We start from the raw sequence: 26,420 nt of genomic DNA on the forward strand, positions 1-26,420 counted from the left end.
TGCAACATGGCTCAGTGTGTGGGTATAAACCAATAAGACATTATTCTCTTGATAAACAGGAAACATGCAGATAAAAAGATTAAGTTTTCTTTCATACATCATGTAGTAAATATACCGTCTCTCTTGTGTTTCCAGGCCAGCCCACGACATCAGCTTGGAGGAGTTTGATGATGAAGATCTCTCTGAAATCACAGATGACTGTGGGATTGGACTCAATTATGACTCTGATCCGTATGAAAAGGTGAGACTTTCTTTTGTTTTATACAAAATTTGACCTTTTTCTTTTCTTTTTTTGCATCATTTGTGTTTGGTGTGAAAACACATACTTAAAGAGATAATTGCAACATATCTGCATGTGTGCAATGCAGCTCTACTTGAATGCAGTGCAAGTCAACTCATGCCAATATATAAAATAATTGTTTGAGTATATTTTTATTAATTCTGTTTTGCTGTCATTTTTTACAACAATTGCATAGTCAAACAGCACATTTTTCTGGTGTTGCTGTCCTGCGGTTGCTTCTGCAGGTGTTAGATGTAGAAAAAATGCAAAGGACAGTCACAAGAGCAAAACATGTAACTTCAAACACAGTGTAGTGAGGAGGAGATGAAAAATGTGTAGCATTGAAGGTGACAGGAAGACAGAAAGGTAGAGAATGACCTGGTTTGTTTTGCTGTTTGATGATGAGAACTGCTCATTTGCATATGACAGTGTTATATAAACCTCTCTGTAACATACCAGTGTTGCATTAAAAAAAAATAAAAGTTTCAGCCATGCATATTTTGGATCCTGGGGACAAGCTGAAAACCTGCATGGCTTTGGAGTGCTCTGATGATCATACAGATCATACTGCATATCAGCACACATTTACTAAACTCCTTGGCATACAAAAGAAATACTAATTAACACTTCAGCTAAACATCCTTTTCAAGTGATATACAAATTATTGAGTCACCAGCCGTATCATCCCACATGTCCAAAGAGCTTAGACCTTAATTACACAATTTCAGAACTATTATCTCACACTATCTCTCTCACTCTCTTCCTTTATCGCTATATTATTCCATCCTCTGGGATGTAAATGTTTTATGCTGGTGGCGTAGAGCCACGGCTGCAGCAGAGGGTGGGTGACCCAGTGCAGTTTGCTGCTATGCAGAGACAACCTTCCTCCCTCCCTCCCTCCCTCCCCACCTCCCTCCCATGTGTCTCCCTTCCCTGCTATGCAGAGTGTTGCTGGGAGACAGAGCTCAAATTCCCTCCTTCCTTTTTCTCCCCCTGCTGTTCAGAGCTTTCTCTCTCTCTCTCTCTCTCTCTCTCTCTCTCTCTCTCTCTCTCTCTCTCTCTCTGTGTCTGTCTCTCTCTCTGTGTCTGTCTCTCTCTGTCTCTCTGTCTGTCTGTCTGTCTGTCTGTCTGTCTGTCTGTCTGTCTGTCTGTCTGTGTGTCTCTCTCTCTCTCTCTCTCTCTCTCTCTCTCTCTCTCTCTCTCTCTCTCTCTCTCTCTCTCTCTCTCTCTGCTGAGGTGACTGGTAGAGGGGATTTAGCTCAGGGACGCTTGCTTCAGAGGGTTAAGCTCTAGGCATAAATCTGTGCTTGATATTTTGCCTCCTCCGCTTTAATCCAACAACAAAACACATTATGGAAAGCTAGCAAAGCCCTTCTGTAACAAGGCTGTTTTTGCGTAGCACTGGAAGAATCCTCCAGAGGGAGAGTGGTGATACAGTAGTGAACCAAGCATCAGTGTCCTCTTTCTCCCACATACACACACACACATCAGCAGAGGCCTGACTGCTCACTTCACAAACAAGGCAGCACAGGGCAGGGATAGTGTTGGACCTTGTTAGGGTTCATCATTGCCAAGAGGAAGTAATCTTGCTGACATGGGAGGGAGAGGACACACGCTCGGTTGCCCTCTGAGTGTGTCTGTGTGTGTGTGTGTGTGTGTGTGTGTGTGTGTGTGTGTGTGTGTGTGTGTGTGTGTGTGTGTGTATTTGTGTATTTGTGTATTTGTGTGTGTGTGAGAGAGAGGGTGCGTTTAGATAACAGAGACAGAAAGGCCAGACCTACATTTTCATGGACAGTGTCTTTCACATGGTGTTTGATTTTGCATGCATCAGTAAGGTGTGTGATGCTCTGTCAGCTCATCATCATCATCATCATCATCAGCAGTCCGTCATGCAGTGAGATCTGCTGATGAAGAAAGAGGCTTTTGGTCATTATGTCACAATGAATCTGTCAGTCTGGGCAGCAGGTCTTTGATGTTTGAGAGGAACAGCCAATCTAAACAGTGAGATTATCCTCTGGCCCCAATCCTCAGCTCTGATTAATTCCAATTGGTTATGGGGTTCAGGTCTTAATCTGCATAACCATTTAGATCAGTTCTTAGCCTGTGTGATGGGAGCACACACTCAAACATGTGAACAAAACAAATAGAGATAGAATGCTTTAAAGTAGCTGCTGTCATGAAGCTGAAAGGAGGCAATTAAAGGTCTCTCGCCAATGTCTGATTTCATGTCTCTGAGGGAACGGTAGCTGCTGGCCGAACGCTCAGGCTGTTCTTTCCTATTATCTGTAGAAGCCACCAGGGGTTAGGTCTGACAGTGTGTTTTCAACCATGTGATTTTTTTTATTTTTCTTGACCTTTAATTTTTCTAACACAGAAACTCACCAAGAGAGGGGCCACAACGGAGAAAGCCCCTCTCTTTTTCACCCCTAAATCTTTCCTGAGAGTCTCTCTCTCTCACACACACACACACACACACACACACACACACACACACACACACACACACACACACACACACACACACACACACACACACACACATACGCACGCCCTGCTGCTTTCTGCTGTGTCTCTACCCAGATTCTTCACTTCCTGTCTCTTTAACATCCATCTCTGACTCTCCAGAGCCCCGATTGAACACCATGAGCGCATGCATAATTCAGTATGTGACAGAGCAAGGGTGTTGGTGTCCCAGCTTTGGCGCTGCCTGAGTTTGAAAATGCAGAAAATTAAGAGTTCGACTGATAGATGGAGGCCATCACTCACTGGGTGGTCTCCATTAATGGTGGGCTATGAAACATCTGTCATGATTTCCAGCACAACATTCATCCAGATTATAAGCTATATTTAGTAAATAGGTTGTAAGGGGGCACATATGTACCCACAGTAACAGACGGTCGTATGTCACAAACAAATCGAATGTACAGGATATCCTGAGAATCATTGCACATTCTGTGATAGGCCTCATTAATTTTTGAGTTAGGGGAGGTGAGTTTGAAAAAAAAGAAGAGAATCTGCTCTCTGTTTATTCTGTTCTGAAGCATCACGGATCGATTCACCGGTAAAATGCCTCATTATTAAATTATTTATTACTTCAAGGGAAAATAGAAACCATGCAACTCTTTTCAAACCCCGTGCTAATTAATGATCAGCCTTATATGAAACTTTATTTACCTGAAAAGAAATATAACAAGTGTTTTTACTAACAGACAAACTTTACTGTCAGACTTCTCTTCATGAAGAAAACGAGAACAAAAGGGGAAACTAACAGGAGAAATTACTGATCATATATATATATTCCATCTATGATATTAGACTATAGTACTCTATTTCGTTAGACAGTGAATCTGACAAAAACAATCAGATATAACATAATCCATCCTCTGTTATACTGAATTAATGACCCTGCATTCAGTATTTTGTGTTTAAAACTCACATCAAACACATTGTAATCTCAGCTCATCACTTACAGACTGTTTAGAACCAGACGTATGTTTATGATCTGTTTCAGGGTACCCTGAGTGACTGTTTTAAGGTCAGACTTTTCTCTATTATTAAACTCAGCTGATGTTAAGTTTCGGTTAGGTCCGAGCCGCTGCAGCGTCCAATCAGTGAGAGGTATCCGATAAGGGGGCGTGTCTGTCAGAGAAAAGACTTCCGAAAAGTCTGCTCTCAGGTTTCCTTGATTATCCCTCCTCCGATCAGTCTCCTCGCTCCTCGCTCCTCCAGCAGCGTTTAGAGCTTTGGGATGCAAGTTAAAATGGTGCCTCAGTAAGTAATTCCGGTTCGGCCGCGAAGCGAGGAGCGAGGAGACTGCAGTTTAGAGCTTTGAGTGGTACCCATGGGCAGAAAGTAACTAAACTGGAAAAACAGGGATCAGAACTACTAAACAGACAACACAAGACAAGACTAAGGCTGTTTTCGAAACTGCCTACTATACTAGCAGTATGTACTGATTTGGCCAAAATTCAGTATGTAGTATGTAGTATGTGAAAAAGAGCAAAATTTGCAAAACTCCCCGGATGCGTACTGATTTAGGAGAATTTCACAGTATGCATCGGACCAGTCTCTCTTGTGTACTGTTTCCCACAATACACAGCGCTTGTTCTGCTTTTTCTTTTTTCTTATTTTTTGACGGGAGGAACTCAGTTTGTATGTGCTGTGAAAATGATTAAGTTACATAAAAACAACTTCTTAACTTTTTAAACCATTAGTGAATACTAAAGAAGCAGTTTCTCTATCCGTTGTTTTACTTTCCGAAACCGGAAATCCAGTGACGTCTGGCTCAGCATGCTGCTTAACAGATCCAACAGAACAGCCATACTACATACTAACATCAAACTCAGTATGTAGTATGGCAGTACCTACATTTGTAGGTAGTATGTTGCAGGCCGTTTCGAAAAAAGAAAACACAAGAAAGCACAACAAGAGACATGGATCACTAAACACACAAGGGACACAAAGAATAACTAATACAGAATAAACACAGGAGAAACCAAGGCATGAAACACATGGAAAAACTTAACTAAACATAGACTCATGACATCCAAAGTCTTATAAAAGCCTGCTGTGTTTTTCGCGATGGCATAGTGGAACCAATACCTTCTCCTCATGGTCAGACTTTCAGCAGCAGTCATGGTCAACCATCAGTTTATGTTCATATCATCTTTTTCTTTTTTTTGTCATCAGCACTACTAAAATTACTTTTTCTGCTGATCTGCTCTCTTCTTGTTAGCTCCTAACACATCACTTACCTCTCAGCCTCTGCCTCGTTTTCTCTGACCTTAATAAATCCCTGGTGTGTGTGCGTCATCTAAAGCCATGCAGGCAGAGTTTGCCTGTGGATCATCTCCTCAGTCTCTCATCTGCCCTGTGCTTTTTCGATCCCATTTGGACAGCTCAGTAAGCAAGATGGCCTCAAAGGCATCTTCTCTCCCCACTGCTGATGGCAATGCTGTAAAGTGAAGTCATCTCCTCACTGTGTTCAGCAGCAGAGTCAGGAGATGCAGATTCAACCATTGCTGAGCTAGCCTGTGGTTTGCTGTAATTGGAGATCACAAAGCCAGTTTGCGTCACTTTTTGGTTGTTGTTTTTGATTCAATGATATCACTGCACCATAGTGGTATACTTCAAAGCCAGCTAAACATACTACGGTTTTCTTTCTTGGAGTAAACTTGCTCGATAAAGCCTGCAGCTACAGTCAGAGATGTATCTCAAAGCTGATTATGAACTGTCTTTGTTAACTCAAGCTTTCTGTTTCAGGCTCTGTGCCCACTCCGATTAAATCATCATTTGATGCTTCTTCTGCACAAAAGGGAACGATCACTTTCTGTCTGCCTCCGTATGACTTATATACTGGGGAGCCAAGATGATTATCTGACGGCACTGCTATTCTGCAAATAAGTGAAGAGAGGGATGCTGATGGAAATTGTTGTTGCCTGATGAATTAGTTTGTTGTTTTCCCACATGATAATCTCTCAGTGCCTCCACTTTGTTTCTAATGTGACAACTACACACAGTACAACTTTGAAACTCTTACAATTAACTCATTCACATGGTTTTAGAATTAAAGGCAGGGGCTGCAATAAGGTTGGATAATTTTCTTTCATAGCAAAACAGGCCTGAAGTATTTGGCCAAATAGAAGTAAAATTAATTTATTGATCTGATGTAATCTGTGATGAATTAATCTAATCAAATACCAATGTTATAATCTGTGGTTTTATTATTACTATTCAATGAAATCACAGCACTTACAGGCTATTTACAGCCAAAATTCTTCTGGTTATACAGCTTTGTTACAAGGGAATCTGTTTTTTCCTTTATTCTTGATTCATTGCATAACCATCTACAGTCACTGCCTAAATGAGCAGAAATAATAATAAGTCTGAAAAAGAGCCTTTTAAACAGATGAAATATGTTATCACAGCAGCAACTGCAGTTTTTATGCCTAGTCTGTGAAACAATTAATGTAAAACATTTTTTGTAAAGCAATTAAATATGTGAGAAATGTACTTTTTTAATCTTATGAGGTTTTTGAAATATAAATGTTTTGGTGCCGACAAACAGAACTGACTAATAAATGAGAAAATTTGCATATCAGCAAAGTGTTGAGAAAGAGAACAATTATATTGCTTTCAAAAGTCTGTATTGTAGGTAATAATGATAATAATAACTTTATTTATATAGCGCTTTTCAAAACAAAGTACATATCATTCAGCATATCAGCATATCGTTATCCAGCAGAAATAATAAAACAAGGAACAAAGCAATAAACCATAAAATCAATAAAAAGCAAGTCTAAAATAGTGTTTTTTTTAAAAGCGGGTTAAAAGACGACAGTGTGTCGGCTTCCCTGGTATCCTCCGGCAGGTCATTCCACAGCTTAGGGGCACGAACAGAAAATGCTTGATCACCCTTGGTTTTCGTATTTGAGTGTGGAATAGTCAGTAAAGACCTACTGGAGGATCTGAGGCTACATGAAGGCTCGTAGGGAGTCAAAAGGTCAGCAATGTAGTCTGGAGCTGTGGCTTGTAACAGGAACTGACATTTGCTGTATGGCTTCATACAGCATGGATAGTAAACTTTATTTTCTTTGATAAATACATTTTTCAATGTTTTTTCATATTTATGCAATTTAATAAATGTTTAAAAGGCTCAACTGAGGTTGTGAAAGGGCCACATTTTGCCCGAAGCCTGCACATTTAATTCTATTGTGTCTGTGTCTGACATAAGGTATACTGTTTTCACTTAAGAATAATTTAATTTCCTTTGACTGCAGTTGTGCTCTTCAATGCTGAGAGGGAATAAAAGGGTTAAACTCATTCATAATCCCTACCCTGCATGCAGGAGAGCATGCTGTTTATGTAAGCCTGCCTGCGAGTTTGCAGCAAAGAGTCAGCCACAGGGTTGGATGGGGTGTCCTTGGGAGCTGTAGACCATAGGGATCGATTCCCTCAAACACACAACTCTCATTTATAGTTCTCTGTTTTTCTTGAAGCCTGCATAACCGTCTGTCAGGTGGTATGAAGTATATCTCCTGACACTGCAGATTATTCTACCAGGCAGAAGTGGCATTTTCACAGCACCGCTGATGGATCTCTGAGTTTTTCCACCATTACTGACTTATGGGTCACATATCCTCAGTGATAGATTATTATGGGTCAGTGCTAGAAAACAGCATCAAACACCAACACACAACTCCACGCAGAGTATTCCAACACATCTTATCATCTAAATCACAGAAACAAATGTGCTAATAAGAAAGTACACACTAGCATGCATCCTCTGGGTGATAGATTGCTTTTGATCTCAGTCTGTGGCATAAAGTGGATGCACCAGCCGTCAGCAGAATTGTGTGTGGTGGAGTGCTGAGAGAGAGCCTCCATTAAAATGTCTGCACTGAGACACACAGAAACTGCTGTGCTGTCCAAACTGTAACCCTGATAAATCCACCCTTGTTTTCATTATCTCATATAAAGTAAGGAAGAGAGGACCAGTGGTAGTAATCGTGTTAATTGTAGCACTCAGTGCTTTAAGGCTTTTCAGGTCAAGATGTTGTGATGTAATTTTTGTCTGAACCTGTAGGTTTGGATTTAAAGACTATTTGGATAATTGTTGTGTTCTGAATTAAACACCTAATTTTGAATAACATCCCTCCCTTTTGTCTAGGAAACACACAAGCTCCTGGGCTGCACAAACATGCTTATGTAGGCGTGGTCTATAAAGCATCAATATTATTTAGTGCACTGCTTTCCAGTAAACGATTTGAAACCTGAGAGATGTCCGTCTGATCTGTATTTTTTAATTGCTCCTTCTTTGTATCTATTCTACACATATACACACACACACACACACACACACACACACACACTCACACACACACACACACACACACACACACACACACACACACACACACACACACACACACACACACACACACACACACACACACGCATACATACTGTCTCCTTCATTTCTCTTTTGAACATCATCCATCCTCAAGATTCCGCCATTTTCCTGCAGGATGACTTTGTATTAAGTTACCTAATTATGTCTACCTTTTACCTTTATCTCTTCACAACAAGGAGCTAACTCTGCTGTTTCAAAAGGCTGCACTTAGCTTTCCTGTCGAATGAACTCAGAGGAACACACATTAATGCATTCATGGGTGCACACAACAACACAACCACACTCACACAGAGAAGACGGGAGGCTGCAAAAAGAACATATCAGCAAAATGTACTGGCTGTTTATATTCACTTTGTTGCAGAGTTGCCCACTACAGTGCTTTGATGTGTGTGTCTGTGTTTTACAAATGCCCTCTGTTTAATCATAGAACATTGTGTGTAGCATGCTGTCCATCTGTGCTCCTCTAAATCTATTCATCTCCCAGACAGACCTGTTCTTGGCAAAGCTTTTCAATAAAAAATATACAGTGAATAAGAGGAGGCAGATTTTCACTTTGGGCTAGTTGGTATGATAATTTCCCCTCAGCTGTTTGATCAGAAGATGGTGTAATTAGTGCTGCCATCATCTGAAACCTGCCGCAGACGTAATTTGATTTATCCTCTTTCACTCATTGCAAATCTGTCTCTCACTCTCTTTCTCTCTCTTGTTGCAACAGGACTCCCTTATTCTGGAGAAGAATGACCTGCACCACCCAATCTGCTCCTTCCAGGATGACTTCCAAGAGTTTGAGATGATTGATGATGAAGATGATGAAGACGATGATGAAGATGATGATGATGAAGACGTAGACCCTGATGCACCTCCATCCCCCTCTGCCTCCCCTCCTCTCTCTCCGACTCTTGGCACCCTAAAGAGCAGACCAACCACACTGAACCTCACCACTGCTGTGTCGCAGGTAGGCAGTCTGAAGCTGTGGTTAATCACTCAACGAATGTTATCTGTTGTTCTTAGTCTTTTTAAAAGTACTGTACATGTTTTTTTAAATATTCCCCTTGGCTTTTTCTCTAGGATTCACTGAACAACAATAGCAGTCTGTCCCCAAAGAAAGGAAGTTGGCAGGACTCCTTACACAACCCAGCCTCACAGGGTAAATCCACCATAGGGTACAGACTGGATATGTTTCCATTCTATTCTATTGTGTGTCTAAGACGGTATCTGACAAAAGATGCTGCTAATGTGGCTTAGTACATTTATGTAATTCTCAAGACAAAATGGGAGAGAGATCCACCTGAAGTTGTTCATGTTCATGATTTGGCAATTAAAGAGCCTCATAACAAAACTGTACAATATGACACATGATATAAATTATATGAAATAATTTGTTATGATATGATATGCTACAGTCTGGTATGGTACGGTGTGGTGTGGTGCAATGGTGCAGAGCGGTACAGTAAGGTATGGTATCAAACAAGATGAAATACAATAAAATAGGATACAATTCAATAAGACATGGTCCAATACAATATGATACGACACAATACAAAACAACACAACATCATACAATACGATGTAAAGGGGATACAATGGGATGCAATATGATAACTTAAGGTAGGATGTGATGAGATGAGAGAAGACATGAATCAAAATAATGAAAAAGGATCTGAAACAATATGTTATAATATGATATGAAATAAAACAACATGGCTTAGTAGTATATAACTTTCACATTCCCAAATTAAACATAAAACATCTCAATTTGTGAAGCATATGAAAATATGTCTTGCTAGGACACTCAATGAATATTGAATCTTGATAGTTGGCTTGATAGTTGCAATTTTTAAAAGAGATGTTTTCACAGAAATCATTTACAGGCATTGCAAACAGTAAGAAATAATAATCTTCTGTACTTCCAGGCCGTCTTTCTCCAACCCACTCATGCCTAGAGGATGGTAGCCATGTGACAGGCAAATGCCCAGTCTCTCCAGTTTCCCAGGCACCGGGGTCTCAGAGCAAAGGTACTCCACAAAAACAGACTGGGGAGGGCGGGAACCCCCAGTCCCCTCACAGACCCCTCTTATGCGACATGGAGGGCAACAGGCGGGAGAGGCCCGAATACGGTAACAAAACGGCCAGCCCAGCAAATTCAAAGCTCATCCCATTAACATCAGTGTCGTCCAGTGCCGTGATGTGAAATGACGTGACGTGATGTGAATTTGATTTGTCCGGTAATATGTTCAGCAAAGTCAGGCCAATTTGTGCTGGTCTAATTTGGGTAATTAAATTAGTGCGTTTCTTATGAAGAAGCGATTGCTGAACCTGCTCATCTCACATGCCTTTATTTGAGATTAGCACATCCGCCTCTTTTCAGTCACTATCCTTTCTCCCTTCAGTTTTTTATTGTTCAAATTGATGTTGCTTTCACAACAACTTTTAACTGGTCCTTTCTCTCTGCCTCATATACTGTACTTCATGAGCCTCTTTGTAATCCTGTATTTTTCCTTCTCTCATGGCCTTTATTTGTTTCCCCCCTCCTATATTTGTGATCTTGACACAGGTTCGTTTGGGCAACACAAGTCTCACCCTTGCTCCGGACATGTCAATGAAACAAAGGCAGACCCTTCAATCCAGACAACGAGGGTACCTTCTGTGGATGAGCACTCCCAGTGTTCGGACACAGAGGTGGACCATGACCTCAACAGCCACCATAACCACAAACACTCAAACCAGCGTGCCACTGACACCTACACAATTACTAGTGAGTCGGGTATGGAGCCAGAGACTGACCTAGACCCAGATGGAACCAGTCGCTGTTTGTCATCCACTGCACCCATGGGAGGCAATGATGGCGCTGATACACCCTTGTCTGATGAGGAGCTGGACAAGGACTTTGAAGTGGAGTTCATGTGTAAGGAGACCTATGATATGGTTTGCAAGGAGAACCGGTCATCATATGTTGAATTCCCCCCCATTGAACCTTCTGAGCCTGCCTCTTTCTCCAGCTATCTGTCCTCCAGCCGCTCAGACTCTCTCAACAAGTCCAACATGTCACATAATTCAGCAATTTCCGCCATGGAAGCAGCAGCTAACGACTCCACCTCTCCATCTTCAGACCCAGGAATAGCAGATATGAACCAGCAGGGCTACATGACTTCGGACCAGGACAAGGACCTCAGCTCTCCAGGATCTGACTCTGATGTTGAAGGGGAAATAGAGGCAGCATTTGCCTGTGGTGGTCCTGTTGTGTCCAACATGATCTCCTCCATTTCAGAGACAGAGCTTGACCTGACCAGTGATGACAGTAGCAGTGGACGCTCATCTCATCTCACCAACTCAATTGAAGAGGCCAGCTCGCCTACATCAGACCAGGAACTGGATCCAGATACTGAGTTAGAACAGGATAGCGGTATTGTTGGACTAAAAGCATCCCTATTTCTTGGCCAACCAGATCCCATCAAAGAAGGGTCTCTTCTTCCATCTCCTTCCCCTCTACCCTCACCCACTATTGCTACACCTTCACCTATTGACTCACCCATCCTTCCCCCAGAGTCTTATGATGATGATCAAGCTCTACTGGGTCTGCAGTGTGTGGACGATGAGCTGTCTTATGAGCACCAGGCGGACCCAGATGAGACTCTTCCTCCAGCTCAAAGATGTGAGGACAGCCTGTCCAGACAGATGGTGCTGCAAATTGAACCGGACCACAGTCTAGAAAGCTTCAAACGCTCCTTCTACCTGCCGGTAGGACCCCGGCTAATGCCCAGTGCAGATGAATATGATGGAACCAGTGAGGGTGAATCTGAATCAGAAAGTGAAGATGATCTGAGTGAGAACTCTGACTCACCATGGCTTCTAAGCAACCTGGTAAACAGGATGATTTCAGAGGGCTCATACCCCATCAGTTGTCCTGAGGATTGCTTCAAGAGAAAGGTTTCTGTGTCAGACACCATCTCACCATCTTCAGACATCGGAGACACAGATGGTTTCAATGATGATGACCAAGAGCAGAAAGCAGGGCTTGAGGAATCAGATGAAGAAGAGAAAGATAGTGAAAGATACAGAAATGAAAGGATGGGACAAGGAGATAGGAAGAGTGTGGAGTCTTTGAAAGAAGGAGGTGTGATAAGTTCCCATCTTTATATGAGCAAACCAACTGGCGACACCGTAAGCCCTCTGAAGACTGAGCATTCCTCATATTCCCCTAAAGACTCTGAGAAGAATCACACGGAAAAGCAATCTAAGAATACCAGGAGACAGGATGAAGATGAAGAGCCCAATAATGATTTGATGATGCTAGAAGGGAGGAAGGATCTGGACTCACCAAGCCTCTCTGAGAGTGTGGTCAGTGACAAAGATGAGGGACGAGAGACTGAACCCAGGCCAACAAGCCGCTCCTCTGCCTCTCTTGAACGTATCACCGAGGTTAAAAACAGTCTTACACTGGACATACCCACCGCCCAGACTAACCGCTGCTTCAGCCTCACCTATTCCACTGACAATGATGAAGAGGAGGATGATGGAGATTCTTACCCATTCCTGGATGGCTTGAGAAACCAGTCCTACAGGGGTAGTGATTTAGAGCTGGACAGTTCACCTCCAATTGATTCCAGTGTCCAAGACCATCCCTTATTGGACAATGACCTTCCACTGTGTGAGAAAGATCTGACTCTGAGGCAGCCCAGTGAAGATGATGGACTAGCCTATGACTCCATGAAGTACACGCTAGTGGTGGATGAGAATACAACACTTGAACTGGTCAGCCTCAGAAGGTACAATGTCCAAATATGACATTAAGTTGACGACAAAAATGTGTAATATTATTTGCAGTATTTATAAAAGAGATAAAAACTAGTAGAGCTTTTCTCCAACCTTCTGAATGTCTTTCTCTCAGGTGCACCTCTGTTCTGAGTGACGACAGCGAGCTCTCCACACTATGTGATGAGGAGCCTTTGGGGACAGGAGAGGTGGGATATGGTTGTGATGATGATGAGGTGAGGCCGGAACTTCTCAGTTCTTCTGAGGATTCCTCTCCTGAAGCTGACCTCCCGTTTTCCAAGAAGTTTCTCAATGTGTTCGTCAACAGCACCTCCCGCTCCTCCAGTAGGTTGCGCTTCAGACACTGCACTAAACAGATACAGACTTGAATGTACATTTGAAAGATTTGAGCAAAAGGTTCACATTTTGTCAACTAAAGCATCTGACTTTTCTACCAAATAAACATGAGAACATGAGAATGTGAAAACTGGACACAGGGTGAAACAACCATGCTGCCTCTAATTAACTTGAGTATTCCTAACAATATTAAATCTTGCCTGTTTGGTTCAAAGTAGCAGCACAGTTCAGCACATCATCTGCCACAGAACCACTTCAAGTTTTGTTTGGAATAAACAAGCAAAAGCAAAAAGTAGAGATATTTTTCATTTGACATAACCATGCTAGTTGTTTCCAGTCTTTATACAAAGTTAAGCTAATGGCTCATGGCTGCTTCACATTAGGACACACAGAGTGGTATCAATGTTCTCATCCAAGTCAAGCAAAAACAAGATAGGGGAATGATTGATTTACAACAGTATCAAACTTTTCTATTCACTTAAGCTAAACCAAATTAGCTACTCTTACAGGTTATAGTCTACTAGCATAATTGCTAAAAGTTCTCCTTTCAGGGCCCGGATATGACTGCACCTCATTAGGGTATAACTTATCACTGTCAGCATGATACATTAACATGTGATCAAAATCTGGCAGGGAGCCCACACAAGACCTATGGGAGGGCTCCGTCATCAATCAGTGCTCTCGCTTCAGGATTCATACCCCCAATGAAGGGTGATTTACATAATGAAAGGCTCATTTCAAAGGCTTTCCATTTATTTTCTGACAAATCTAGTTACCCTCTATTTGGACCATCTTTCATGAAGTTTACATGAGTTAGAGAAAAATATTGAGTGTGCTTTCACTTGGATATGCTGCTTCAGTTTTTCCTGTGGTTGCAGGGTGTTCAAACTGTGTGTCTTTTGTCACACAGGCACAGAATCCTTTGGGCTTTTCTCTTGCACCATCAATGGAGAGGAGAGGGACCAGACACACAGGGCAGTATACAGGTAGGACAATCTCATTTTTTACAATGAAATAGTGAGCATTAGGAACTAACATCTTTGTTTGGATAAAAAAAAGAAGGCATTACTTCTTTGTGGTTGCAGTGTACAGCAAGTGTCGTGTAACTAGGAATAGGAATCAGTAATTTTGTTATAGGGGGTGCAGGTGTCTAAGCAACAGCTGATCTCGAGCCCTGCTGGGTGGCCAGTAATAATCACATCAGCAACCACCTGAGTTCTGAGTGTGTCCAAAAATAAGAGGGAAGGCTACATGCACCTCCTCTGAGTACACTTAGTGGTTTTGCTTTTATAATCATGTATTTGTTTTTGCACTGTCCTCTTTCGGTAATTATGTTCCCACATATACAGCTTATTGTCTCCCTAACCCTAATACCCACTCTGAGTCACCTGAAACTCAAATAGATGCAGTCGATAAGACGCCCAGCTGCAGACATTGTGTACTGACACAAGAGATTGTTGCCTCTTTTTCTGTCCTCACCCTTTCTGCTGCTCTTTTTCAGATTCATTCCCAGACATGCAGATGAGCTGGAGCTGGATGTGGATGATCCATTATACGTGGAAGAAGAAGAGGATGATTACTGGTACAGAGGCTATAACATGCGGACAGGGGAGAGGGGTATCTTTCCTGCCTTCTATGCCAACGAGGTTATAGGCCAGTCTAAAGAGTTGTTGGGTGAGTTCAGATTTATATTTAATAATAATAACAAATAATTGTTTTTGCAACGCACTTTTCATTTCACAAAATCTCAAAGTGCTACAGGCACACCGTAAAAAGGAGGGAACAAACTTGAACATTTCTTAAAAGGAGTACTTAAAATAAGTTAAAAGTCTCTTTAAAGAGGAAGGTCTTTAAATGTTTCTTAAAAGCATCCACAGTCTGTGGGGTCCTGAGGTGGCTGAGCAGGGAGTTCCACAGACGTGGTGAAGCAGCACAAAAGGCCTGATCTCCCATGGTCCGGAGCTTGGTTCTGGGTGGGTGGAGAAGGTTCTGATGTGCAGAGCGTGAATTCCGGGTTGGGGTTCGCTGGGTGAGGAGTTCTTTGAGGTATGGTGGGGCGTTTCCACAGATGCACTGATGGGTGATGAGAGCGACTTTGTAGTGAATTTTTGCAGTGACGGGAAGCCAGTGAAGTGTGCGGAGTACTGGGGTGATGTGTTCATGTTTTCTTACTCTGAGTAAGATCCTGTTCAGGATCAGTTGGAGCTTGTGGAGACTTTTGCTGGGGGTCCCAATGAGGAGGGCATTGCAGTAGTCGAGCCTGGAGGAGATTTCTATTTCCTCTTCTTTCTCATCCTAAATGTTCAACAAATCACATGATCTATATTTATGTCTCCACATCATGTCATGCAGGAATGAAAAGAAATCCAGCTTGGATTGAGACATTTAGCGTTCAGTTTTTGGGGTCTGTTGAGGTTCCTTATCACCAAGGCAACGGCATCCTCTGCGCTGCCATGCAGAAGGTAAGCAGCTTGGTTACAAAAAAGCATTAAAAAAGAAAACTCTCACAAAACAGTTGCATAAATGCATGCAAATATTTTCATTTAAAGCCTGTTTTTTATGACATGGGTATATATTCTATCTGTTAGATTGCGATATCGAGGAAACGGACAGTTCATGTGCGACCTCCCTCTCTGTGTGAGTTAGAGATCAGCTTGCAGGGAGTGAAACTGATCATGAGCCTGGAGGATGAATATGACACCCTTGATGAGGTAAGGACATATAAATAAATGAATCTGTGAGTTACTGATTCACTGCATACACAGACAACTATACAGTACCTCAAATATATAGTCCTGCAACTATGGTGCATTGATGATTTAAGTCAACTTCTTTGTTGTCTTTCTATACATTTCTCCAGTTTGACAGGTGCAGTCACTTCTTCCAGATGAAGAATATCTCATTCTGTGGATGTCATCCCAGGAACAACTGGTAATCAAGCACTCTGATTTTCTGTCCTCGTGTTACTTGTGTGCTGTGTATGATTTCAATAATTAAATCATGTTGTTTTCTTCCCTCTGCAGCTACTTTGGCTTCATCACCAAGCACCCGATGCTGAACAGATTTGCTTGCCATGTGTTTGTATCCCAGGAGTCCATGCGACCTGTAGCAGAGTGTGTTGGGTGAGTCCTAACCATATTGTGATATCAAATTCTCCTGAGGTAGCATAAGCATTACAAGCTCTTTTGACAAAGACAGAGCATGTTAAAAGATTCACATACATTATGTGTCAAAGGTGCTGAGAGTTTTAGAATCAGTAGGGAACACAAATAAAAATACAGTTCATGTAGTGGCCTTATAAAGAAAGATGGTCACAGATGGTCTTTTTTTATGATTTAGGAGGAATAAAGAACACATATTGTCATACAGGATCAAATGTGAGCTAACAAGGAGAAGAAACACATCAAAATACCTGACATATTTTTTTGTTGTCATACCTGATTCAGCCATGTTGGGGTTTATATACATAACCCTCCTGTGACGTTTGTTTCTTAGGGACAGCAATAATGTACCCGGGTCAATTTGATCCAGGGCATATTTAATTATCCAAAAGTGTCAAAACCCCAAAAAATCCCAATACACATTTTTTTTTATCAATTTTTTTTAATCCATTACTAACCATCTAAATCAAGATTTAGTCCATTGGTGTTCTTTAATTCTAACAGATCATGGTTCCATGAGGATAACTCACTCGTTTTTCATTCAAATTAATGTTAAAACTTTTTTTAATGTACATTGGAAAGCCCTAAATATAAATACATTAGTTTGATATGACACACATTTTTGTTTATTTTATTTTACATTTTTAATATTTTTTTTTTATGAAGTGATGTTGATAAATTAACACGAGACACCTCTTCTGTCACATGCTGCCCAGATTTTTATGCTGCATTTAGCTGGTCTGGAATGCATACATTGCCTAAAATAGACTTTAAAAAGGGTCAATTTGACCCGCAACATAACAGGAGGGTTAAAGATACAGATATTTTACTGTCTCTGGAAGCAGCATGGACAGGCAGCGTAGCATGGACATGAGCAGAGTTGTTTAATCCCTCAGCCTCTTGTGCCTCTCGTGCTCTATTTGTGGGATTTAGACAACAAGAAAGACCAAAAGGCAGAACTTATGACGAACAATGACTTCATTCACCAAGAATGCTGTGTGCATTGGGACTGTTTAATAAGGCAGTCTTTGTGTTTGCAGCAAGCAGCCACTTCTTAGTAAACAGTCAGAGCCTGACTGTAAAATCTGTTACTACAGAGAGGATTACTATGGAAGGCTGTCATAATAGCTGGCAGGTCGATCATTAGTCATGCTCTCATCTCTGTGTCTGCAGACGAGCCTTCCAGGAGTACTACCAGGAACATCTGGAGTACGCCTGCCCCACAGAGGACATCTACCTGGAATAAGAAGGGTTGCCGTGACAACCCCTTTCCTTCTTCCAGAGCTTGTGTATGGTCATAGAGTTTGCCACCAGAGGGCGCCGTCATCGGGCTCTTCTCCCTCGTTGTAAAATACTCCTCTCAACTGGGATCTTCATTTCTCCAGTATGCTTGGCATCTGACTGATTTCATTCATTCATCTCTCTCTTTGTTTATTCCCATCATCTTGATGGATTGATTGCCTGTTTCTTTTATCTTTTTTCTATGATATGAAAACTATGACGCTGAGCACCTGTTTATTTAAAGGGTTCCTCTTTTGAAATGACAAACAATATACCTACTACTGCTGTTTCACTTTTCAATGCATGGCTAGTAGGGTAACTGCACACAGAGACACCAAGAAATACACATATCCTAGTGAATGGCAAGCAGCTCAACAATCAGTTAAGGGAATGGTGTGGAATCAAGCAGCGTTTCATTTACTGTAAATATGTATTTGTTCAATATTGACAAACTGCTTATTTGATTTCTACTGATAGTGACATTGGAGCAAAGTAGAGAGAGTACAGTGAAATGTCCTTGGTCCAAGCTTACCCCTGTGTTGCGTAGTGTGTGTTGTAAATACATGTATAGAAAGTAGACATACAGGCGCCTCATCCAAACTAATTAACAAACACACAGCGGAGACCGATGAAGGGGATTCTGTTATGTTGGAGTAACTGCAGGTGTTAAGAGATTTTAGTCACTTGGCATGGCCTTTGAATGTCTTTAGCCCTGCAGATATTTTATTCAGCTTGGATTAGGTGCAGCAGCTGTCAGCACATTTGGATGATCTGACAGAAATGTTTCCCTTTTGTCCAGTCCCTCGAACTCACACTGCTTGCTGACCTTCACCGCAGAGAGCTTTCATAGCAAATCACTCAACTGTTACAAGTGCAAATCATAGATCTCTGTATGCTTTGTTATGATTGATGTGACTCTGAGGTTAAAGAAGGTAAAAGGCCCTCTGAAAAGCCATATTCTCACACCTCTGACTGTTGAACTCTGGTTTTCAATGACATCGTTGTTTCTCTTTTCGTTTGACTCAGCAGTTTGAATGATGGAAAAGAAATAGCAAGACTAACTAGTGGTCAATGAGAGTGCCCTGCTTGTACTAGGTCCTGGTATCACAGATTTTTTATAAAGCATCACATGGGAGGTTTTATAGTTATGTAAATGGGTAGACTTTGATTTTCTTTTTTTATTGTGATGGATAAAGGGATGGCTACATGATCCTAGTTTTATTTATTGCTTTTAGTCGTGTCAAAAATTAAAGCATCATTGCCATTACACAGTAACCTGCTTTTGGGTTATGGCATATAGCATATGATTACTTACATTAATGCACCTTATGCAGGAGGGGGTATATTTAAAAAGCGATGCAGTCCTAAAAACTATCTGCATTGTTCTTTCAGACACATTTTAGCATTGTCTTTAGTTCCTTTACTCACAATCCACCTGAACAAACACCTCAGATCTGCAGAATTTCAGTCTCATTGAAAGGTACTATGACAGGTGGGATGTAGGGCGTTATTTACATATGTATCGCTGTCAGTTAGATCATGTATATACAATAGCAAATCTAAGATAGTGCTGTGTCCTTTATGTTGAGTATGTTATGAAATGAATATGTACATTAAAAAGAAATTCTAAAAAAAGATCACAACCAGACAACATCCCCTGAAAGAGAAGAAAAACACATAGGTACCTGTGATCTACTTCTGGGAATTTTATTTTAAGTGTCTTATGTTTCAGCACACAATGTTATCTCAGTATCCGTCACACATGTGGCATTTGGGCTCCTGCTAACTCCATTACTCTCCACACACAGGCTTCAGCAGCACATTTAGGGCACATTTGTGAGCCGTGACATCATCAGTGTGTGACACAACCACCAGACAACTGACCAATCTGCTGTTAGAGCTGAATAGAAACTGAGTCAGCTGATAATTATAATTACCACTTGCCGATTATAGTCACCGCCTCTGAGCTCCAGCAGAGTGACCTCTCTCTGATCTTTATCTATTTGCTTCAGATTTTTTGTTTTTCTATTCTAGTTAATAATCCTCTCTAACACACAGCTACACAAGAACAACCTCTGAGGATGAGCTAGTCCCATATAGCCGCTGAGACATACATTAACAGTTAAAGCAAACTTTTATTACATTAACAAGATTCTTCACCGTATACCTAGAGCAAAACAGTATGTGACAGAACAAACATATCCTATCTTGTATCTTTAAAAACAAGGACTTGTAAAATTCCAGGGAAAAACTGAAAAAATGACAAAAAAATCACTCTGCCTTGTCATGGGTTTGGTCTTATGAATAAAATATATGCTTGATGTCCAAAAGATTTATTGTGTCTTTATTGTTTAAATCCACTTTTGATTGTTTGTGGGATTTACAGATGTAGCAAAGCATATTTCAATAAAAATTCAAACATTTAGATAAACTTTGATGGTATAAAGGAATAAACAAAATATTAAGAATAAGATAATCATGTATTAAAAACAGTACTAGTGAGGAAATGTACAGTACAGAGTTGCATATAGTAACAGTGTGAAAAAATAGTCCCCTCATTGAAGAAACAGTTTGATGCTATATAACTTTTTAGTGTACAATAATTACAATAATAATTTAAGCATTACAGTCACAAAAGTTTCACACAAAATTAGTGCCATGGCTCTACCATTTCCCACACTGTCATTATGAGCAGTTGTGAGGATTTTTCCCATCAGCAATGACAGCAGCTCGGCTTGGGATTGCACTGAGGATTACAGCAGGGCTCCAGGTTCGGGTCTTCTCCTTTCAACATCTGGCTCTCTCCAAACACCATTAAGGCCTCAAATTGCTCCTTCACCTTCTTGATCCTCTCCAGCAGGGCCTGGAGGTCTGGTCTGTCTGCCAGGAGGAGAGGGTAATTCTCTGAGGGGTCAGCCTCCAGGTCAAAAAGGAGAGGCGGGTCGTGGGCTTTGAGGACTGCAAATACAGGGCATGCTTGGTCTGGGGTGGTGCCGCTGTGGGTAGCACCTGATGCACAAAGAAAGAGATGGAGTGAAACCATTAAATGCTTCAGATCTGAAAGTTTCATTACAATTAGGAATTGGCAGATAACACCGGAAAAATCTCTCCATTTGTGCCAAAAAAAAGAGACTTAAAGCTTTGGAGCTTCAAACTTTGCAAATGCAGGGCGTGGTCTGATGAACCACTACACCTCACTGATATTAATAGGTTCAATCTCACATGTGGGTATTAAAGTCCTGAAATTATCGTAACTCTTTTGTTCAAATATACTACATTGAAATATATACTAGGGGCGCCATTGGCCTAGGGGTCTAAGCACGCGCCCCATTCACAGAGGTCATAGCCCTCGTCGCAGAGGTCGCAGGCTTGTTTCTAGCCTCGACCACTTACTGCATGTCCTCCCCCACTCTCTACTCCCTACATTTCCTGTCTCTCTTCAGCTGTCCTATCCAATAAAGGCAAAAATGCCCAAAAATATAACTGAAAAAAAAAGAAAGAAATATATACTAATTTGTCATGTGTAAAAAAAATAACTTAATAACCATAATGTTTTATTGCAGATGTGAAGCATTAATGAAACTGTTTGGTGTAGTTGTATCAACACTTCTTTAGTCTGTTAGTTCCTGTTGCAATGTGATGCACTAAAATCTCTACCAAAGGTCATAAAGATATTCAATCAAGCGCTTCCAAAGAACAGGTAATGTTTAAGGCTTCGCACATAGCTAGTCACATTTCATCTTTGATACAAGCCCCCAAAACAGCAAGGTTCAGTCAAGTAAAACAAGCTTCAGAGCTTTGCTATTATCGGCCCATCGCTGACTATAATTGATCTTGACATTTTAATAAATCACAGTTATGAGTTCTACTGTACCTCGGGTATAGAAGTGGGCCTTGTAATTTCCTAACCTGAGAGCAAACAGGCCGTACATCTCACTAGGATCTGTGGGATAGAACATCATCGTCTCCCTTTTACTCTGCAAAAACAAATTAAAAAAAGTAAAGACAAGTAAAATGAATACATCAGATTATTTTTTGTTTTTTTAAATATGTTATTTCAGCTGTCACAGAGTGAGGTACAATGGCTCTACCTTTTGTTGGTAGATAAGCAAATCCGTCATATCCACCCCATCCAGCACCACCTGTGGTAGTTTGGCTCCTGACAGACTTGCAATTGTGGGGAGAATATCTAAAGTGCTGGCTATTTCATGAGTCACACCTAGAGAAAAAAGAGCAAGCTGCAGAAATGACTAAACCCTCAAGTGGAAATACATTTGCATGTATTGTATTGTTGTATTAACATCCAGGGTTGATTACTGGATTATAAATCAACATACCTCTTTGGAAGTATTACCCAATTTAAACTTTTGTGTCCTTACCTGGCTTGATGGTCCCCGGCCAGAAAGCAATGGCAGGCTCTCTCATGCCTCCCTCATACGTGGTGCCTTTTCCACATTTCAGAGGGCCAGCGTTACCTCCACGAGACATACGCATCAATTCCGGCCTACATACAGACAATAACTATCATATTACAATCATGGTATTGTGGGCAAAGATTTACAGTACATCTTAATCCTTTAACAGAGAAAAAAAATGTACAAGAGCTTTTTGGAAGGAAAACTAAAACAGCATGAGACAGTATAAAAACTCATGCATGTTAATAATTTGCTTATTAAAAAAACTGACCCATTGTCTGCAGTGAAGAAGATGAGCGTGTTGTTGATCGCTCCTGTCTTCTCCAAGGTTGTCATTATGTTTCCTATTGTGGTGTCAAACTCAAATAGAGCATCTCCAAATTTCCCCCGTGAAGTCCTCCAAGCTGCCCCTGGACCTGCGTACTGGGGGTAGTGAGTGTGCTGCAGGTGGAAGAAGACGGTGATGGTGATACTGTGGGGAAAACTGTGCCACTGTCATCACAAAACTACAGTGATATTTGTCATCTCACAACATGAAGTTGGAATACTTCAGACTTTTGTATTTGAAAAGAAAACACTATTGGGAAACCCCTTTTAAAGAGTCACAGACCAGAATAATCTTATTTTGCACTAATTGTGTTATTTTACCAGCAATCAACGACAGACTACTTTGGTTACTTACATGGGAAGGATAGTAGAGGAAGAAAGGCTGATTTTTCTTGACTGCTGTTGAAATAAAACTTGTTGCAAAGTCACTATAAGCCCTCTCCAGATCTAGGAAGTTGACTGGTTGCTGCTTGATGATCTCATTGTGCATTAGCGGAACTGTTACAGTGCCAACATCACACAGTCCAAAGCACTTGACATCAGGAGGGAAACAAGTCAAGTTATAACAGGGGCCCTGGAACGAAACAGGAAGCAAGGCAGATTCAACAAACGTTTTAATAGAGACTGATTTCATTTACTTTGAACTAACTATGAAGCTCAGTTCAAGATTTTTTCATTTGCACTGACCATGTCATGGGAGTAGGGAATCCCCAGGTACTCATCAAACCCTTGCCTGGTTGGAAGATACTTCCCGTTGGCACCGACTCCTAAATGCCACTTCCCTATGGCAGCTGTAGCATAGCCCAGAGGTTTTAACACTTCAGCGATGGTGGTCTCATTCAGAGGTAGACCGCCTTTGGAGCTCGGGTACAGCACTCCTGGGTAGACACCTGAGCGGGTCTGATATCGACCTGTCAACAATGATGCCCTGGAAGCCATCACAACAAAACTCAATTCAATTCTACTCATGTCTTAAATGGCATGGGAGTTTTGAAAACAATCAAACAAAAGCATTTGAAATGAATGGGAAGGACAGGGAAGTTTAGAGATCAGATGTGAAAGTATTGCATAAATGGTAAAACAAAACAATGCATCAGATTGTATTGGTCAAAATAAAGCCCTGAACAGGCCTTCAAACAGTCTCAGTTCAAATTCTAACGACCAATGCAATGCATAGGTTGATGGTGTGATGGAGAAATATAACACTAACTTATTTTGGTCCATGTGTCAAGTTATTTTTGTGTAATTAGCACTGAGAGTCGCTTTTTAGTTTTGCAACTTAAAAAACCCCCACTAGTTTCAGTTCCTTCTCCAGCTGTTGCAATGCACTGCATTCAGTCAAATGTTAAAGTGCTGTAATAAACGTTATGTCTACACAACTAAATAGATTTATTTTGCAGAACTGGCATCAAATTATTTGATTTCAGCTCTAAATAATCCCTTCCCCTCCTTCTCCTGGTGCCCAAACAAATACACTCATTGCACAAGGCAGGATTTAGGGAAGCTGTGTCTTGTGATAGGCAGTGAATTTGCATCAACCACTTCATCCTGATCTCTTCGTGGTTTCAAATAATTCTTAATGAGCTTTGCTGACACTTTTTAAACGTTAAAATATCGTTTATGTGTAAATAATGGCAAGATACATATCAATATTCAGTCTCAGACACACAGAAAAGGTTTACATTAAATAATATAAAACGATTGCCTAGATAACCACACCTGTTGGTCAAAGAATCTGTCTATTTACAAACTATACACCTGGTTTTCTTTCATAAACATTGGTGGACAGTAACAAAGTAAATGTACTTGAGTACTGTACTTAAGTACACTTTTTGAGTATCTGTACTTATTTTTGTGGGAACTTTTTACTTTTGCTCCACTACATTCAGAAGACAATTATTGTACTTTTGACTCCACTACATTTCTATCAGTTCTATAGTTATTCACTGCTTTTCCTTTGTATCCCTAAGACAGTAAAATGTGTTTGCGTGGTTCTGTTTGTCTCAGTGGTTTAGTCATACCTGTATATCGTGCGTCTCCACGGTTGAACGTGGAGCAAACACAGAGCAGATTTCAATCAGATCAGGCAGTTCATTTAGAGGTGGTAATGATGGCTATAATTCTCCACCTGAGCACCCATGTCCATATCTTCAGCCCGTGTTAGAGGTTTTTGAAATGAAGAATGATATGTATCGTTTGAAATGTTCTCCCTGTTTCCCACTCTGCACAAACATACAAACATTCACAGTCCAACCTGAGAAAGCGTGTTGAGCTACATAACATTTCTTTCATTCCAGATGAACATTTCAAACTAAGTTGTCTGTGCTTGGAGTAACTTAGTGTCTGTTTTTATTCCATGGTTTAGTTTTTAGAGATTTCAAGTAATGGTTTCTAAATAAACATAATGTAACAGAATGTACTGCTATGTATTCTTGACTGCACTCATGCTTTGTGAAATACAATGTTTTGAGATTTTTTTTTATGAAGTACTTTGAATACCTTAGTATTTTTAAAATCAGGTAGTCCAGTACTTACTTACTCAAGTAATAATGTGACAGAGCAACTTTCACTTGTATTGGAGTAATATTTGACCTGGAGGATCTATACTTTGACTTAAGTAATGAGGCTGTGTACTTTGTCCACCACTGTTCATAAACGATTAAGGGTTTCAGTTTTCAGCCTGAGAGATGGGCTTGTCCCTACACTCAGTCATTTTAAAATGACAAAGGGTAAAAATAAACTTTCTGACGGATCTCAAATATTACAAAACAAGCGTGGTTGGACAGATTGTGTTTTCTGTCTAGGAGTAACACATCCTGCTCATTCCTGTCATACACGGAGACGACACTGATCAGAATTAGTCAGCACGGAGAACATAATATACTGTATGTACCTGGAGGGGCTGCATACAGGACTAGTGCAATAAAAGTCCGTAAACCGGAGTCCTCCTGCTGCTAGACGGTCCAGGTTTGGAGTGAGTGAGCTTGGATGTCCATAACAGCCCAAGTCCCCGAAACCCAAATCATCCGCGAACAGAAGGACGAAATTAGGCGGAGAGGCGGAGCAGGAACGAAACAAAAACACATTCAAATACAGAAGAAATATGTAGTCCATTATTCTGTGAAGTCCCCCTTTTGTGTTTGAACAAAGAGCAGGAGGAAGACGCGGAACCGCTAGGTGGAACTCCATGGATCCTGAATGAAGAGGAACCAAAACAAAGTGTCACGTGTGTACAGTCGCTTACAGATGACGTCACGTTTGGCAAGGAAATGTAGTCCAGCCAAATCTTCTGCTTACCTATTTGATACAGGTGCATGAGTTTATTCCTGAATTCCGGGTCTTTCATTTATCTGCTTCCACAGAACGATTTGCAGGCGTATAAAACGTCTTTATCAACAGTTATAACAAATAAAAACACGAAGATCGTATCTTTATACCCGGTAATGTGTAGTTTTCTGCACCATGAACACCTTCGTAGGCCCAACATAGTAGGACCCAATGTTTGGTAAGTGATAACAGTTTTTGTAGTGAATTTAAATACTGTACCTGCATCATGTCACGATTAAGTTGCTGGTTTGAAGGTTAATTGCTGGGTTTTCTCTGCCAAAATAGTTGTTTAAACATAATTGGTGATGTTATTTATTAGATGTTTGCACTTAGTCAACAGTTGACTATCCAATGTCACTTTTCACAGTGGTTTTAAAATCAGGTGAAACAGTTATTGTTATAAAGTCACTGCTGATTCTGTTTCTCCAAAAACATATCTAAAAATCACAAGTGAAAAAAGTTGTCCAGTCTTGTTTTTATCAGCTCAGAAATATATCCAAAGTCAAGTCCTTAATGTCAGCAAAAGATCTTCAGAAACTTATTCATGCCTTCATATCTTCCCACCTCAATTACTGTAATTCCCTGTACACATGTCTTAGGCAAATCAA

General features: G+C 40.8%; 3 protein-coding genes across 3 annotated transcripts in view; 2 read left to right on the forward strand and 1 right to left on the reverse strand.

The window, feature by feature from the left end:
• The window catches only part of mapk8ip2 (mitogen-activated protein kinase 8 interacting protein 2), a 33,551-nt gene extending 13,478 nt beyond the window's left edge, over window positions 1–20,073 (forward strand). The window contains exons 2-14 of the mRNA XM_034685685.1: window positions 136–241; window positions 8,908–9,147; window positions 9,261–9,339; window positions 10,106–10,207; window positions 10,747–12,958; window positions 13,081–13,289; window positions 14,212–14,287; window positions 14,803–14,975; window positions 15,654–15,763; window positions 15,890–16,012; window positions 16,162–16,232; window positions 16,325–16,423; window positions 17,636–20,073. Of these exons, the coding sequence (XP_034541576.1) occupies window positions 136–241; window positions 8,908–9,147; window positions 9,261–9,339; window positions 10,106–10,207; window positions 10,747–12,958; window positions 13,081–13,289; window positions 14,212–14,287; window positions 14,803–14,975; window positions 15,654–15,763; window positions 15,890–16,012; window positions 16,162–16,232; window positions 16,325–16,423; window positions 17,636–17,708 (3,673 nt within the window). The 3' untranslated portion in view covers window positions 17,709–20,073. The remainder of the gene's footprint in view (window positions 1–135; window positions 242–8,907; window positions 9,148–9,260; window positions 9,340–10,105; window positions 10,208–10,746; window positions 12,959–13,080; window positions 13,290–14,211; window positions 14,288–14,802; window positions 14,976–15,653; window positions 15,764–15,889; window positions 16,013–16,161; window positions 16,233–16,324; window positions 16,424–17,635) is intronic.
• arsa (arylsulfatase A) lies at window positions 19,859–25,711 on the reverse strand. The gene is made up of 8 exons (XM_034685687.1): window positions 25,379–25,711; window positions 23,173–23,413; window positions 22,841–23,059; window positions 22,430–22,599; window positions 22,123–22,247; window positions 21,835–21,962; window positions 21,618–21,720; window positions 19,859–20,752 (listed from the first exon to the last, which is right to left on the reverse strand). Exons 1-8 carry the CDS (start codon window positions 25,672–25,674, stop codon window positions 20,457–20,459), a joined length of 1,578 nt encoding a protein of 525 aa, XP_034541578.1. The 5' UTR covers window positions 25,675–25,711; the 3' UTR covers window positions 19,859–20,456.
• shank3a (SH3 and multiple ankyrin repeat domains 3a) overlaps window positions 25,676–26,420 on the forward strand; it is a 259,295-nt gene continuing 258,550 nt past the window's right edge. Inside the window, exon 1 of the mRNA XM_034685684.1 lies at window positions 25,676–25,990. The gene's annotated coding sequence lies outside the window, so the exon portion shown is untranslated. The remainder of the gene's footprint in view (window positions 25,991–26,420) is intronic.

This window comes from Notolabrus celidotus, chromosome 6, assembly GCF_009762535.1.
Source record: "Notolabrus celidotus isolate fNotCel1 chromosome 6, fNotCel1.pri, whole genome shotgun sequence".
In the NCBI taxonomy this organism is placed as follows: Eukaryota; Metazoa; Chordata; class Actinopteri; order Labriformes; family Labridae; genus Notolabrus; species Notolabrus celidotus.

Coding starts and splice junctions, on each gene's coding strand:
- arsa (XM_034685687.1), bottom strand. CDS start 25,674: ATGGAGTTCCACCTAGCGGTTCCGCGTCTTCCTCCTGCTCTTTGTTCA. Junction 23,414..25,378: donor CCTGTATGCAGCCCCTCCAG/GTACATACAGTA, acceptor GATGGCTTCCAG/GGCATCATTGTTGACAGGTC. Junction 23,060..23,172: donor TTCCCTACTCCCATGACATG/GTCAGTGCAAAT, acceptor GTTTCGTTCCAG/GGCCCCTGTTATAACTTGAC.